Source organism: Amblyraja radiata, chromosome 5, assembly GCF_010909765.2.
Source record: "Amblyraja radiata isolate CabotCenter1 chromosome 5, sAmbRad1.1.pri, whole genome shotgun sequence".
NCBI classification, from domain to species: Eukaryota; Metazoa; Chordata; class Chondrichthyes; order Rajiformes; family Rajidae; genus Amblyraja; species Amblyraja radiata.
In genome coordinates, this window is record NC_045960.1 from 8986989 (window position 1) to 9004839 (window position 17851).

At 45.8% G+C, this 17851-nt stretch overlaps 1 protein-coding gene across 1 annotated transcript in view; it reads left to right on the forward strand.

Annotated features, from left to right (window-relative positions):
- The window catches only part of kif6 (kinesin family member 6), a 548981-nt gene that overhangs the window by 44627 nt on the left and 486503 nt on the right, over positions 1-17851 (forward strand). Inside the window, exon 4 of the mRNA XM_033020572.1 lies at positions 15160-15307. Coding sequence (XP_032876463.1) covers positions 15160-15307 — 148 coding nt within the window. The remainder of the gene's footprint in view (positions 1-15159; positions 15308-17851) is intronic.

Consider the following 17851-nt stretch of genomic DNA (forward strand, 5'->3'; position numbering starts at 1 on the left):
GGCAAATCCCGTTGGACCGAGCATCGTCTGCCCCAACAACTTTTGTCACCCCATTCGGCCGCTACAGGTTTTTAAGAATGCCCTTTGGTATCAACTCTGCTAGCGAAGTCTTTCAACGCGTAACTATTCGCAGAATATCCACGTGCCATCATTGTTGACGACATCCTAGTATACGGTCGCGATGTGACCGAGCATGATGCCAATCTGAAAAAGATATTGAACTGTGCCTGAGACATTCATCTGAAACCCAACCCTCTGAAATGCAAGTTGAGAGTCTCCGAAGTTACCTACGTCGGTCACGTGTTCACCAGCAACGGATTAAAATCCGATCCACTGAAGACTGCAGCCATCAACGAGCTTCCGGACCCAACCGACGTCACCAGCTTACAACGATTCCTCGGCATGGTCAACTACCTGGGCAAATTTATTCCCAACCTCAGTGAACTTTCTGCTCCCCTACGACTGACCCATAAGGACAATGCATGGTCTTGGTACCCGCAACACCAAAGAGCTTTCGAGACTTTAAAACTACAGCTAGCGAGCGCGCCTCACTGGCATACTTCAATCTCAATCTGCCAGTCACTATCACCTGCGATGCATCCCAGTATGGGCTAGCCGCAGTATGCCTACAAACATCCTTCGACGGCGACGTGATGCCCATTTCTTAAGCATCACGCACCCTGACTGAAACTGAACAACGCTATGCTCAGATAGAGAAGGAACTGCTCACCGTGGTTTTTGCTTGTTCAAAATTAAAATACTTTATCTTTGGCAAAACCTTCACGGTCGAAACCGACCACCAGCCACTAGTCACCATCCTGAGCAAGCTTATCCATGCTGCCCCAACTCGACGACAGTGAATGATGATGCAGTTACGACAGTTTGACTTCCGCATTGTTTACAAAAAGGTAAAGACAAGCACATCGCAGACACGCTATCCAGAGTCCCGCGCACTACCAGCGAACAACACCCGTTTGAACAGGACGAATTCTCTGTCGTGAAGGCCTCGTTTGTGCCCACTGATTGCCTGTGCCGCCTTGCCGAACACACAGCTGCGGACAAAACTTCACAGCTGCTGACCTCCTTCATAAGAGGCGGGTGGCCAAACAAGCAGTCAAGCACCCCGTTTGTAATACGACCCTACTTCCTGGTCCGTGACGAACTGGTGTTGCAGGACGGGATAATTGTCAAGGGTCACAAGGCGGTCATTCCCCTAACCTTGCGATACGAGTACTATGAGGAAATCCATGGAGGCCACCCTGGCACGGAAGCCATGCTAAAACGAGACAAGGAAATGATGTACTGGCCTGGGATGACCAAGTACATACGTGAGAAAACAGAATCGTGTACGATCTGCAACAGTCAATCACCCCATCAGCAGGAGCAGCCCCTCCTATCCCAGCCAGCTCCCTCTCTACCATGGTCATCACTGGCTGCCGATATCTTCGAATGGCACGGGAAACACTACCCAACAATCACTTCAGAAATAGATCCAAAAGCTGAAAATACACCTTTCTGTGCATGGGGTACCTGTTCGCCTTCAGACTGACAACGGAACTCAATTCACCAGACAAAAGTTTAAAGACTTTGTAAAACAGTGGAACTTCCAACACGCCACCAGCAGCCCAGAATATCCACAGCCCAATGGACTTGCCGAGCGTGCTGTTCGGAGCGCAAAACAACTCGTGGAGCGTTCCTATCTAACTAAATCTGACGTCTACCTGGACCTGTTGAATCTGCGAAACATTGCACGAGACAACATTCTCGGCTCTCCAGCCCAACGATTATGTCCCGCCGGACACGCCCTCCACTGCCTGTATCCCAACAACAGCTACGACCAAACGTCTGCCCCCCTGCCGTAATACAGAAACATGTACAATTTAATCGAGACAGCCAGAAACGTTTTTATGACAAGACCAGCAAACCACTTAAACCACTTATACAAGGCCAAGTGGTACGACTGCAAACAGATAAAGGACATACAAAATTGGGACACATTCATGGCCCCTCTAAGGAACCACGCTCCTACCTGGTCGAAGTCGATGGTGTCCTCTATAGATGCCACCGTCATCATCTCCTTCCTGTGAAGGAACAGCGTCCGGCATCCCAGGGTCCTGATGCCCCGCCGCTCGAGTTTAAACCAACGCCTGTTGCAGCCGTTCCAGCACCTGCCGCTACCGGGTCCGCCCACTCCCAGCGTTGGTCTGTCCCTGCGTCCCCTGTTGTAACTGGCACCCCGGGATCCCCGTGACGGTCCACCCCAGGTTCCCCTGCGATCTCCCTCCACAGATCCGCGGATTTACATACCCCAGCCCTCAACTTTTCGGAGGAAAAGGTTGATGAGGCAGCCCCATACCGTAGCAGGCCACCTATTAGATACGGCGATTTTGTTAAACCCCATTATTATTTACTCGGTTTATAGTTTGAAATGCCTTAGTTACTTTTTCATTTATACAAGAAGAGATGTAGATTGGCTAGTGCATGTTAGCCAATCAGAATGCTTAGTAATTATAACTCCGCCTAATTATTATAGTGGAATTGGATAGTTATATGGATGGGAAAGGAATGGAGGGTTATGGTCTGAGCGCAGGTATATGGGACTAGGGGAGATTATGTGTTCGGCACGGACTAGAGGGGTCGAGATGGCCTGTTTCCGTGCTGTAATTGTTATATGGTTATATGGTTATATGGTAAGAACACGCCTGCTGTTTGGCAGTAGCTGCAGTAGACTGAACGTGTGATGTACTGCATATGTAATGATGAACTAGACAATAAAGACTGTGTGAGACTAAGGTATTTACAGAGAGTGAGGGGGGGACCCAGTGGAGGGATGCCAAGAACAAAGGGGGACCCGGCGGGGTGTGAGAGGGGAGGGAGGGTGCCGCCAACTGAGGCGGCAGGCAGTCGATAGAAATGCTGGGTGAACTTTTGTAACTGCCGGCGCCAGACACGTAGCCTCTGTACGATTTTACTGTGTTGTACGCAAAGTAAAGCATAGTTTATTGTCATGTGTACAGAGGTACAATGAAAAGCTTTTGTTGCGTGCTAACCGGTCAGCGGAAAGACGATACACGATTACAATTGAGCTATTTACGGTGTAGAGATAAATGATGAGGGAATAAAGTTTAGTGCAAGGTAAAGCCAGTAAAGTCTAATCAAAGATAGTCCGAGGGTCACCAATGAGGTAGATGGTAGTTCAGGACTGCTCTCTAGTTGTGGTAGGATAATTCAGTTGCCTGATAACAGGCTATCCTACTTGCTATCCTGCTGCCTCATTGACTGATAGTGACTTTGCTGGTTTCTCTGCTGCATTACAATTTATAGTCATAGAGTCTAACAGCGTAGAAACAGGTCTTTCAGCCCAACTTGTCCACATCGGCCAACATGTCCCTTCTGCACTCGTCCCACCTAACAACATCGTTCTTATAACATGGTGCCCAAAACCGAACATAATACATTGCTCTAAATGCGATTTACTCTTAATTAATCTAAAAATGTATTTGACAATACAATGTAAAACACTAGAGTTATAGAGATACATTGCACAGAAACTGGCCTTCTGGCCCAACCTGTCAATGCTAACCGAGTACCTGATCTCGTCCTATTAGCCTGCTTTTGGGCCCATCTGTTCCTATCCATGAATCTGCCCAAATGCCACATTTAGAGGCCACATTTAGAAATGATGTAGAGGCTTTCTGGAGGGTGCCTAAGAAGTTCACTTGAAACGTTTCTGGATTAGAGAGTATAGCTACAAAGAAAGTTTGGACAAACTTGGATTTTTCTTTCTTATGGAACGTCGTACGCTGTGGAGCGACATGATAGAAGTTATTTATCTCTTGGTTTCCTTTTAAAGTTTCTTTGTTCTTCATTCAATTCCCGGTTGGAATGTGCTATTCGTGTATGTTTCTGGATGTTAACTTTGAGATTTATTTTTAATTTTATTTACAAAAGATTAGATTAGATTAGATTAGATATAATTTATTGCCACACAGCCAGGCTGGTGGAAATTTGGGTTGTCTGCAGCGATACAATAATAAAGAACACACAACCACAATAAAACTGTAACACAAACATCCACCACAGCATTCATCACTGTGGTGGAAGGCACAAAATTTGGCCAGTCCTCCTCCATTTCCCCCCCGTGGTCAGGACCAGAGTCCAGTCCAGGATCGGCTCTTCCTCACCGGAGACTACGTGAAGATTTTGAAGCTCTGTGATTTCATGCCTTGGAAACGAGTCCTTGCGTCACACACTGCATCAATTGACCAGGAATGAGTGAAATATAATAAAGCATGGCATGAATGTAAACATGCTGATGCTTTTTAAATGATGAAATGATAATCATAGTAATCTCACTCATCTAGGAGAAATTATAAACAGAACCTAAAAATAGAGTGGCAAATACCCCCGGTCTGGCAATGGGTTAATATAACACATTAGGGAATTCACTCGTTTGACTATCCTGCAGCTGCTAGGATATGGTCCAGCGAAACATCCATAACCCTCGCTGCTGATGTTGTTGCAGCCTTGGTGGAGTGAGATTTAAAAACATCAGTGTTCACTCCTGCACAAGCCAGAACCCGTTCTAATCACCTGGGGATGATCTGTACTGATACCTACATATGAGGTTTATTGTAACTAACAAACATTGCTAGTTCAGAGCCTCTAAGGCTCTTAAAGTGAATTTGACCGAGGACCTGGGCCTGGAGGAATTTGAGTTAAAGATACCCTTTATAAATCTGGATATCAGAGGTTGAGACCCGACAGTGTGGTGTCCCGACCCCAGCAGGAAGTATGACGATAAGGCACTTCTTGCACCATTATAGCACTATAACTCCATCTCTCGTGAACTATAGCTTTGAGAGGAATTCCAAAACATCTGTTATACGTACCGTGTCATACGATATATTGGACTGTAAACAGAACACTTCCCATTCCTTGATATAGGAGATGTACTGTTTTCTTGGTACTATATCTTCAGGTCGCAGTGATACATCCACCGTACAACCTTACAGTCCGTACCCCAGGAAAGGTCTTCTCATAGTCTGTAAACCAACAATTTGATTTGCTGATGCAGTGGATGGTTCTCCCCAGTCACATGGTAAACCAGCAGATTTCTGGGTTTGGGAAAAAACAGCCAGAAAGGATCTGTTATTATTCCCAGTATGAGTAGACCCATGGCTGTGTAGGCCAGTCAGGCACTATCAAAAGCCTGAGGCGGAGTCTTGCTGATTTTTAGGCAAGCACCGACTGATGAGGCAAAATGGAGGAAAGGCATAAAGAACATTCCTCCCCAGTGTAACGAGAATGCATCCATCGCCACTGCCCCTGAGAATGGCCGCTATGCCATATATTTTAGCAACTGTTGATTGAGACTAGATGCAAACAAATCGATATTTGGTGTTCCATCAAGCCACAATGTCATGAAATACTTTGTGATCCAATATTCATGTGTTGATTTACATGATGATACACCAACACAAAATGAGGTTAAACTATCACAGGATATTGACTTGATTGCACCCATGTGATTGATATATGCCACCACCGTAGTGTGTCAACTTGTAGTTGAGCATGCAGATATGCATAATCGCACAAATAAGCCTTTAGCCCATAAAACGTACCTAGTGACTTTAGGTAGTTGATACCATATAACAGGGATTGGTAACTCATGCACATCCCATCCGCCTCTGGGACTAGAGATGGGATAGTAATTTCCCATCTTTGAGCACTAGCATCAGTTTGAAATATAACTGTAAGGTTTAATGACCAAAAGTACTGGAGCAATGCTGAATACTGTTTATCCATCATTGTGACTTATAGCTTCAGCTGGTAAAGTATAGGTCTGTTAACAATTACCTTCATGGCACTTGAAAGCTTGCTCCTTTGCACGATGTAAGTTTTGATAATGCAAAGGCCCCAATTACGCAGCTGAAAACAGCCCCTAAATTGCCAATTACACTGGCCATATGATGAATAAGCAACAAGCTTGTTACAAGCTTCTATTAATTCTAATCTCTTGCCCCAGGGCGGAGTCACAGACAATGAATAGAGTTAAAGGTAAATCGCAATCTGTAACTCTAGTTGGTATCAACTTAAATTAAATTTAACACAATTCTTCTAATGTTAGTTATGTGGCTAAAGCAGCTAATTTAGCAAGATTCAGCGTTTTTAGAATATCATCCAGATAAGCCATAATGTGTATTTTTCAGCTTTGAGCAGCCCAAACACTGGCTTGGTAATATGGCAAATAACCTGGGAGCTGGTTAGCCCATTTTGTAACGCTTTGAATTGAATTGGTTTTATTAGGGACAGTGCATATTAATAAAACATTTGCATGTAATATGCAAGATTGTAGCCAGTAGCTAATTTCCATCTTTAGTCCCACACAAGATAAATATATCCCAAACAAGGTAAAAACAAAAGACAAAAACAAAAACAAAACAAACAATGTTTGGTTTAGCCTGCAGTCATAACATAGAATAAATAACAAAACACACAACACAGTTTAAAGTCCCAAAGTCATTGTCTCTTCCCTCCTTGCTTTCCCTCTGCGCTGAGGCAATCCAAGCCTCCGATGTTATGACCCCGCCGGGTGATGGTAGGTAAGTCCCGCAGGCTGAATCCGAGCTCCGCAAACGGGCCGGTTCAAACTCCGCGGCCCGGGGCGGTCGAAGCTGCCGAAGCTGCCGTCCTCCAGTCCAGCGGACGCAGCTGTAGTTGCGGGAGCTCCGGAAAACAGAACTCGAGCTCCCGATGATGTCGTCCACTGGCCCACTGGCCCGCGGCCGAGCCTCCGAGGCTCCAAAGTCGGGTCGGAAGCCGTGCCGCACCGCAACCACAGCCCCGAAGTCGGCCAGGCTCGCGTTGGTAAGTCCTGGCTCTGCTCCAAAGCCTCCACAGCCTCCACAGCCTCGAGGTCGCTTTAACAGCTATCGTTGCCCATCCAGCTGAATTTCAAATATCTCCGGTGAAACCTGTGAATCTATACTGCACGTGTGATTGTGAGTTAATCAAGGGTGATTTGATATCATCCATCTTTTCACTTGTTTGGATATCTGCTTATATACCCAAACCTTATTGTTTGGACTGAATAGACGCCCAATGAGTTGTTATCTTTTCAGTTGTAAACGGATCTGAATTTTATCCGTCAACATTCGTGCAAAACTAAGTGTAATCTATTACCAACTCGTAGCTAGTCCACACACCCCGTGTTTCGGAAACAGACCCACCTACCTCCATGTTTTCAAGAAGGAACTGCAGATGCAAGAAGGGTTTCGGCCCGAAACGTTACCTATTTCCTTCGCTCCATAAATGCTGCTGCACCCACTGAGTTTCTGCAGCATTTTTGTGTACCACCTACCTCCATGGTTGCCGGTGGTCTTGTGGTAAGTCCAAAGGCCCCTGGTTCTCTGCCATAGGCTGGAAGCCAACTCTTCCTTGCAGCGGCTCCTCCGTTTGCGTGGATATCGCAACCCTTGATGCCATGACAGAATTCTTGAACCTCACGCATGCACTCCAGTATGTTTCACGGACATACTTCTGAGTTTAGAGTCAGTCACACACTGACTGCCTACGCTCCCCTCCTCAGAGAGGGAGATATAATGCAGCCCTGCACCAGGCGCTGCAGTAGGTCCCTGATAAGACCTGCGCTGATATGGCGCCGTCCACGGACCATATCAGGATGGAACATCTTCTCCGTGGAATGCTCATGGAAGAAAATCCTTTCCTCTTCCCTACACTCCCTTCCTCAGAGACGGAGATATAATGCAGCCCTGCACCAGGCGCTGCCGCGGGCCCTGAGACCCGCGCTGATGTGACCCCGTTCCTTGGAGTGAATTATCTCAGGATGCTCCCCATGGAGCTGGGATTTCCCACGGTCTCCGTAGCCCGGTATCCTGGAGCCGGATTTTATCCCATGGAGCCGGGATTTCCCGCGGTCTCCACAGCCGGATTTTCTTGAGCAGGGGTTCCCCAGGCGGAGCCGGCTTCCCCGCGGACTCCGCAGCCGGGTTTCCCCGAGCAGGGGTTCCCCACGCAGAGCCGGGATTTCCTGCAGACTCCGCAGCCGGGTTTTCCCGAGCAGGGGTTCCCCATGCGGAGCCGGGATTCCCCACGGTCTCGTCAGTTTGCAGGAACTCTATAAAAAGAGCTTCCTGCAGGAAAAGCATGACCTGAAATATAAGTTCAAAATTTAACTTCAGGTTGAACTTACCGCTGGAGGAGCAGCGCGCCTGTCAGCCAGTCGTGCGCCATGCAATAGAAGTAATGACGCGCATGCGGGCTGACAGCCTTCTTCACCTAGTCACTCACGTGACTCCGAAGTAAAATTGGCCTAGTATAAATGTAAATTGTCCCTAGTGTGTGTAGTATAATGTGCGGTCGGTGCTGACGGTGGGCCGAAGGGCCTGTTTCTGCGCTGTGTCTCTAAACTCAACTAAACTATCTATTAAATGACTATATTTCAACCCTGGTCCAGGATGCATTCAATCCCCTGTGGTGCACCCCTCCCCCCCCCCCCCCCCCTCCCCTCCCCCTGATGGGTTTAATTTGATGGTTTTTGTTACTCACTTGCAGAAAGAGAGCACGGCTGGCCAGGCCAGGGTTGATTTCCTAGAAGATAGACACAAAATGGTGGAGTAACTGAGCGGGACGGGCAGCATCTCTGGAGAGAAGGAATGGGCGACGTTTCAGGTCGAGGCCCTCCTTCAGACTGAGAGACATAGAGATGTGGAAGGGTATGGTGTGAAAACACTGATCAAAGGTGATCAAGGAAATGTTATGGTACATTGTTAGCTGAGGGGAAGGTGACAACGAGACATACCATCAGTAATGTTTAATCAGGAGGACGATAAACTAGTTGCCGAATTGGGGGAGGGACAGAGAGGGAGGGTTACTTGAAGTTAGAAAAATCAATATTCCTACCACTGGGTTCCCGGTCTTGCTTCACTTGAGAATGTGTACTGTGATGCATGTTTCAGCCTCTGTGTTGTGGTAAAACTGCTTCCACAGTACTGTTGGGTTGTGAAGTGCAGGATTTGGATATAAGAGCGATGAATGGCGATATATTTATGAGCTGGAAAGTTTGTGACTCAGAGGACATCTTGCAGGATGTGGTGTCCCCTTGTGTGGGCACAGGCCTAGGCTTTCTATGTGATGAAGTTCAAGGTTTTGGGAGGCCCTATTAGGTTTAGTTCAGATATACAGTGTGGAAACGGCCCGCATCAGCCCACCGACTCATTGCCGACCAGTTCACTAACACTATCCCACACATACTAGAGACAACTTGCAATTCACAGAAGCGAATTAACCCGCAAACCTGTACGTCTCTGGAATGTGGGAGGAAACCGGAGCACCCGGAAAAAAAACCCATGCAGTCACGGGGAGAAGGTGTAAATTCTGTACAGACAGCACCCGCAGTCAGGATCAAACCTGGGTTTCTGGCGCTATAAGGCAACAACTCTACCGCTGCACCACTGTGCTGCCCAGGTGTATACCATAGGGTATCTTGAAACAATGTGGATAGTCAAACTCGACAAGAGACAATACTGGATCTTGTATCAGGAAAGAAGTCTGGCCAGGTGATAGAGCATGGAAACGGGTCTTTCGGCCTAGCTTGTCTATGCCGTCCAAGGTGTCCCATCCACACCTGTCCCATCTGCCCTCGTTTGGCCCATATCCCTCTGAACCTTTCCTATCCATGTACGTGTCCAAATTTAAAAATAACACATTGTAAAACTTTCTACCTCAAATACCTTTTCGGGCAGCTCATTCTGTACAGCTACCATCCTCTGTGTGAAAAAGTTGCCCCTCAGAAACCTACGTCCTCTAATTTTCGATTCCCCTACTCTGGGTAAAAGATCTGTACATCCACTCTATCTATTCCCTATGATCTTGTACTCCTCTATAAGACCACCCTTCATCCTCCAGCACTCCAAGATGTACTGTCCCAGCCTTCCCAATCTCTCCCTCTGGCTCAGGCCCTCAGGTTCTGGCAACATCCTTGTAAATCTTCTCTGCACCCTTTCCCACAGCAAGGTGTCCTAAAATGAACACAATACACAACTAGTGTTTGGTCACCAGTTCAGTGTTCAGTGCTCTTCCAATGGAAGAGCATTTTGGGATCAATGATCAATGATCACAAGTTTGGAGATAGTAATGAATAAGCATATATGCCTGAACCCTGGGGGGGGAGGGGGGAAGTACTAAATTGAGGTAACGCAGATTGCAAAATTACTAGGCAAGATCAAGTGGGACTAAAATGGAAGCAGCTGTTACTGGGTGAGTCCACATCTGGCATGTGGGAGTTGTTTAAAGATCAACTGATCAGTCTTTAGGATGGGCATGTCCCAGGATGGAGGGCGGATAATGATGGTAAGGTAAAGATAACCTTGCATGACAAGAGCGGTTGGAAATTTGGTCAGATAAAAGAAGGAGGCCTATGTGAGGTTTAGGAAGTTGAAGTCAGACAGAGCCTTTGAGCAATATAAAGCAAGCAGGAAAGAACTCATGCAGGCAATTAGAAGGACCAAAAGAGACCATGAGATGTCAATGGCAAGGATTAAAGAAATTCTCAAGGCTATTTTAAAAATATTAAAATATATTAGCTCTAAGGAGAGGTTGGATTGTTCTCTGGAGCTTCGGAGGTGGAGGGAAGACCTGATAGAAGTGTATAATGTTGTGGCAGGCATATATAAGGCAGAGAGTCTTTTTCTTTTCCCCAGGGTGAATTGTCAAATACTGGAGGTCACAGCTTGAAGATCAGAGCAAGACAGTTTAAAGGGAATTGTGCAGTGCAAGTTTTTTTTTACACAGAGGCTGTTCTGTCCTGGAGGGAACCAAGTATCTACCTCCATTCTCTTGATTATTTCAGTTAGCATATTAAACAGTAAAAGAAAATCAAATGGTTATAGGCACTGGAAATCTGAAATTGAGTCATAGTGTGATAAAGCGTGGCACCAGGCCCTTCGGCCCTAACGGCCAACATGTCCCAGCTATACTAGTCCCACCTGCTCTCATTTGGTCCATATCTCTCCAAACCTGTCCTATCCACGTACCTGTCTAACTGTTTCTTAAGCGTTGGGATAGTCCCAGTCTCAACCTCCTCCGCCAATTTGTTCCATGCACCCAACATCTTTTGTGTGAAAAAGTTACCCCTCAGATTCCTATTAAATTGTTTCCCATTCACATTAAACCTATGCCTTCTGGTTGTCGATTCACCTACTCTGGGCAAGAAACTCTGTGCATCTACCCGATCTATTCCTCTCATGAATTTATGCACCTCAATAAGATCATCCCTCGTCCTCCTGCGCTCCAAGGAATAGAGTCCTAGCCAACTCAACCTCTCTCTATAGCTCAGGCCCTCTAGACCTGGCAACATCCTCGTAAATCTTCTCTGTACACTTTCCACCTTGATATAAGGTAATGAGTCAATTTTAATAACGTCCAAATAAAAATAGAAAATACATGATATGTATATGTGTGGGAAATGGCAGATGGAGGTTAATTCGGACAAGTGTGAGATGCTGTACTTTGGGACATACAATAAATGGCAGAACCTTTAAGAGCATTGATACACTTTGGAATATGCTCCTTGAATATGACACCACAAGTAGACAGGGTGGTAAGGAAGGTGTATGGTGTACTTGTCTTTATCTGTTGGGGCATTGAGTGTAAATAACTTGTACTTGGAATTGATCATCTGTAAAGCGTCTGAATGACAGAGATGCAGAGAATCTCTTGCCCAGAGTAGGGGAATCGAGGACCAGAGGACATAGGTTCAAGTTGAAGGGGGAAAAGATTTAATAGGAATCCGCGGGGTAACTTTCTCACACAAAGGGTGGTGAGTGTATGGAACAAGCTGCCAGAGGAGGTAGTTGAGCAGGGACTATCCCAACATTTAAGAAACAGTTAGACAGGTTTAGGACATGTTTGGAGGGATATTGACCAAGCGTAGGCAGGTGGGACTAGTGTAGCTGGGACATGTGTGGGCAAGTTGGGCTGAAGGGCCTGTTTCCACAATGTATCACTCTATGACTCTATGACAGATAATGAGATTTTTCTCTTCTATTGACAATTATGGAATTGATTCTATTTCTTATCAGTTCACAACATTTTCTTCACAGTTTACTTTCCTATCTATTTTAGTGTCCTGAGAATGTAGTAGCTATATCCTTCCTTCCCTCATCTGAACCTTGTTATAAACTGCAAAAACTTGAGGCCTCAGCATCAATTACATCTTGAACCGACCTACACAACCCTAATCTTATCTCGAAAATGAAATAGCATAGTCCACCTCCATCTGCCATTTCTCACACATATTTCTTGCATTTTTCACACATATTTCTTATATTTTTTACTTCAGACTTCCAGCATCTATAGGTTTTAGAGTTTCTTTTACCATCCAGGCACTTGTGTTGCAATTTTCCTCTCAATATCACCCCATCTCTCTTTTCGTCTTTTAAGACATTGTAAAAGGCTGCTTGCTCTTTCATCTTTGGATTTTAAATCTGAAGCATATAAGAACTTTTCTCCATGTCAAAATTGTACAGAAGTGCAAAATATTGCTGTGATTGTTTTTGCCATTATTATCCATTATTGTCTATTAACCAGCATTTAAAGGTTAAGTATTCATATATATCTGACTATTTGAAAAAAATTCCAACAAGTTGTTTGTGCTGTCAGCTATCCAGTCGTCATACATAAATATGAAGAGGTTTCTGGAGAGATTTCTACATCCTCATTTTACTCTCTTTTTCTCCGGGCCCACTCTTGACAAGAATCGGAAATTATGCTCAACCCATTAAAAATACTATATGGAACATAGACCAGTAGAGCACAAAAACAGACCCTCCGGCCCACAGTATCTGTGCCGAACATGATGCCGAGACCAACTCTTATCTACCTGTGCATAGTGCATATCCCTGCCCATATATGTGCTTACACAAAATGTTTCTTATATGCCACTACTTCAACCTCCACCCCTGGTAATGTATTCCAGGCAACTACCCTCTGTAAAAAAATACTTGCCCCGCACATCTCCTCACCTTAAAGAAATGTTCTCAGGTATTGGCCCACTCTCCCTAAAGAAATGTTCTCTGGTATTGGCCCTCTCACCATAAAGAAATGTTCTCTGGTATTTGAGTTTCCCATCCTGGGAAAAAGGTTCTGACTGTCTACCCTAACTATTCCTCTCATAATTTTATATTCTTTTATCAGATGTCACTTCAGCGTACCAGAGAAAACAATTCAAATATGTCCGATCTCTCCCTGTAACGAAAACCCTCTAATTTTTTTTTCTAGCTAGAAGGTCCATGCCTACCAGGGTTCATGCGGACACTAGTTCTATCCTACACTCTAGGGACAATTTACAGAAGCCAATTAACCTACAAATCAACACATCTTTGGGATGTGGGAGGAATGCAGAGCACCTGGAGAAAAATCCACATAGTCACAGGGGGAATGTACAAACTCCGTACAGTCAATACCCATAGTCAAGATTTGACCCGGGTTCCTAGCGCTGTAAGGCAGCAACTGTGCCACTGCACTGTAATCCAGGCTGACAAAACATTCTGATAAAACAACATGGTCATCACAACTTGGCTGAACTGGTGAAGTCTGGCATGAGAGGGCTTGGAATGTATGTCGAAAACCCTAGACATACCAATACTCGGCCAAGGGGCTGTCCTACTGTACGAGTTTACCCAAGAGCTCTCCCGAGCTTAAAAAAAAATCAAACTCGTGGTAAGTACGTAGAATGTACGTAGCGGGTACGTCGGAGCTCGGGACGTCTCTTAGCGGCTCGTAACGCTAACGGCAGGTACTCGGGAAACGCAGTAAGCTTGTGAAGACTCGTGAAGATTTTTCAACATGTTGAAAAATGTCCACGAGAGCCCCGAGTACCTATGAGCGGCCATTACCATAAATCTCCGAGTTCGAATCAGGGGAAACTCGGGAGAACTCTTGAATTAGCTCGTACAGTGGGACAGCCTCATCAGGATTCCCACTGAAGAGTAACATCTAGGAGAAACATTTAACAACAGAAGCAGATCAGATCTTAAACAATGACGAGACAGAGGCCAGGGAGGAGAGGGAGAGCCTTGTAAAATTATGTGAAACCTCCCCTTGAATGAGAGCAAAACGTGGGAGCCAGTAATCGCTTCAACGAAGATATTCACAAAAAGCTGGAGTAACTCAGCGGGTCAGACAGCATGTCTGGAGAAAAGGAATAGGTGACGTTTTGGGTCGAGACCCTTCTGGAAGTTGGTTGGGTTTCTTGCCCCAGTCCGTATCAATGGTATTAAAGTGGGTGGTGCGTATATGGACCAAACTGCCAGTTAGTTGAGGCAGGTTCTATAACAGCATTTATAATACACCTTTGCAGGCAAATGGATAGGAAAGGTTTGGGGGATATGGGCCATGCTTGGGAAGGTGTGATTAGTGTAGATGGGACATCTTGGTCAACATGGGCAAGTAAGACCGAAGGGCGTATTTGCTTGGTGTGTGATTCTATCCAGGTAAATGTGCTGTCAGATGAGGCATAAATATTTTGGTACACTAATAATGGCCTGGCTCAACACACAATCTTGCTCCTGTCAAAGGCTCCAAGCTGACAATACCACCTCAAAATATTGGCCTTCTCTCCCCTTTGATTCCCCCCCAGTAGTTCCAGCACTGACTCCTGCTTAACTGATGCAGTGTGTGCTTTTGTCATGGTGCCATGAGTGAAGGAAAGTGGGTGAAGTTCCTCAATTGCATCAGACATATCTTTGGCTTTAAATGCTGCAATTTGTTTGTGAAGCAAGCCCACAACCAGATTATTCATGCTCATACATTCTAGGAGCAGAATTAGGCCATTTGGCCCATCAAGGCTACTCCGCCATTCAATCATGGCTGATCTACCTTTCACTCTCAACCCCATTCTCCTGTCTTCTCCCCAACCCCTGACACCCGTACCAATCAAGAATCTGTCAATTTCCTATCTATTTATCTGTCCAAATTTATTTTTAATCGTATTATACCCTCGTCAAATATTTCCTCTGCCAGTTGTTCCAGATACCCACCATTTTGCCTGGGAAATATTAAGTGAAACTCTGTGTGTGCTTACCTGTTTCGGATTCTGCATGTGAATACTTGTTTTTTTTTTTTATCCCCTTCCAGTGTCCTTGCAGGTTACAATGGGACAATTTTTGCTTATGGCCAGACGGGCAGTGGCAAGACCTTCACTGTCACAGGAGGAGCTGAGCGCTACAGCGACAGAGGCATCATTCCCAGGACACTCTCGTACATGTTTGGAGAGTTTCAGAAGGTAAATCGTCTCGTCTGTCAATGTGTGGCTCATACTACAGTAGTTGGGGGGATTTGGTTAAAACACAAAGTGCTGGAAGAAGATTCATGTTGACTTTAACTTTAGTTTAGTTTAGGGATACAGTGCCGAAACAGGCCCTTTGGCCCACCGGGTCCGCGCCGACCAGCGTTCCTCGCATATTAACACTATCCCTCACCCACTAGGGCCAATTTTTACATTTACCAAGGCAATTAACCTACATACCTGTACGTCTATGGAGTGTGGGAGGAAACCGAAGATCTCGGAGAAAACCCACACAGGTCACGGGGAGAACGTACAAACTCCGTACAGACAGCACCCGTAGTCGGGATCGAACCTGGGTCTCCGGCGCTGCATTCGCTGTAAGGCAGCAACTCTACTGCTGTTGCACCGCGACCACCCTAATTGTCATATGTACCAAAATGGAACAATGAAATTCTTACTCGCAGTAGCATAACAGGACTGTAAACACAGTAGATAGACTCAAAATGCTGGAGTAACTCGGCGGGTCAGGCAGCTTCCCTGGAGAAAAGGAATAGATGACTTTTTGGGTTGAGACCTACTCAATAGGTAACATAATGAAACAAACAAAATAAAGTTGAATAAATTAAAAGAAGAACAATATTAATGCAAAACAAAACAAAAGCCCGCAAGTCCTTACTGCAAACCAAGGCGGTTCACAGTTCTAAGTGTGATTGGTGTTTGTCATGTTTAATAACCTGATGGTTGTTGGGAAGAAGCTGTTCCTGAACCTGGAGGTCATGGTTTACAGACTCCCATGTCTTCTTCCTGATGGCGGGGAGTGAAATGAGATTGTAGGTAGGGTGGCTTGGGTCTCTGATGATGCTGATTGCCTTTTTGAGCCAGCGCCTCCTATAGATGCCTTTGATGGTGGGGAGGTCGGTACCCGTGATGGAACAGACAGTGTTCACCACTTTTTGTAATCACCGTCCTTCCTGGACGTATTATTTGCCGAATTATGCCGTGATGCAACCAGTCAATATGTTCTCCACTGAAAAACCTGCAGAAGGTCAAGAGAGTAAACGTCAACACATAACAAATATCTTCAATCTTCTATGGATGAAGAGGTGTTCCTGAGCTTTCTTTATGATTGTATCAATGTGCTGTGTCCAGGTCAGAGGGAGGCCATTTAAGACTGAGGTGAGAAAAAACTTTTTCACCCAGATAGTTGTGAATTTGTGGAATTCCCTGCCACAGAGGGCAGTGGAGGCCAAATCACTGGATGGATTTAAGAGAGAGTTAGATAGAACTCTAGGGGCTGGCGGAATCAAGGGAAATGGGGAGAAGGCAGGCACGGGTTATTGATTGGGGATGATCAGCCATGATCTCAATGCTGGCTCGAAGGGCCGAATGACCTCCTCCTGCACCTATTTTCTATGTTTCTATATGCATGCCGAGGAGCTCTCCACCACCAAACTGTGGTTGAAGACAGGTTTGTGGATCCTCGGCCTTCCTTTCTAAAGTCACCAGTCAGCTCCTTGGTTTTACTAATGCTGACTGCAAGGTTGTTGTTTTGTCTGCATTCAATCAGATGATCGATCTCCCTCCCAATCTCTGCCTCACCATTACCAGGGTGGTCACGGTGGTGCAGCGGTAGAGTTGCTGCCTTACAGCGAATGCAGCGCCGGAAACCCGGGTTCGATCCCGACTACGGGCACAGTCTGTAAGGAGTTTGTACGTTCTCCCCATGACCTCCGTGGGTTTCCTCCGAGATCTTCGGTTTCCTCCCACACTCCAAATTCGTGCAGGTTTGTAGGTTAATTGGCTTGGTAAATGTAAAAATTGTCCCTAGTGTGTGTAGGATAGTGTTAATGTGCGGAGATCGCTTGTCGGCACGGACCCGGTGGGCCGAAGGGCCTGTTTCCGCGCTGTATCTCTAAACGGAACTAACCAGTCATTTGTCCAACAGCAGTGTGTCGAGCTACAGAATCATGGGTGTAGAGTGAGTAGAGCAGAGCAGAGGACTGGTTAACAAGATTGATTCCAGGAATGAATGGGTAAACATATGATGAGTGCTTGACTGCACTAGGCCTGTACTCATGGGCGGAAATTCCGGGGGAGGGGGGGGGACGGGGGGAACACGTCCGCTCCATGCTTTGAGAGGTGGGGGACAATCCTCCCCATGTTTTGTAGTCCGGATTTTGAAATCCGGTGAAAGTAAAATCTATTAAAAATCTCCGCTTTCCGCGAGACAGTGGGGGTGGGACTGATGATCGAGGGTGCCGATTGGTGGGGGGAAATGGATGTAGGTTATGGGTGGAGTAAGTGACAAAGGCTTGAGGTGAAAAGGATAAAAAAAGGTGTCAGAAGGAGAGAAAAGGATGAGTGAAAGGATTTGGTTGCATCCACCAGTGAAGTAAAAATGTTGACATTTATAAAGTCATGAATTGGATAATTATCTTAGTGTCGTACATATAGTCTTGTAAAGAAAATATTGAGATGAGGATGAAAGAATCACAGCAGTTATGTTACGCTAAATCTGCACAAGACTCTTGTAGCAGCCGT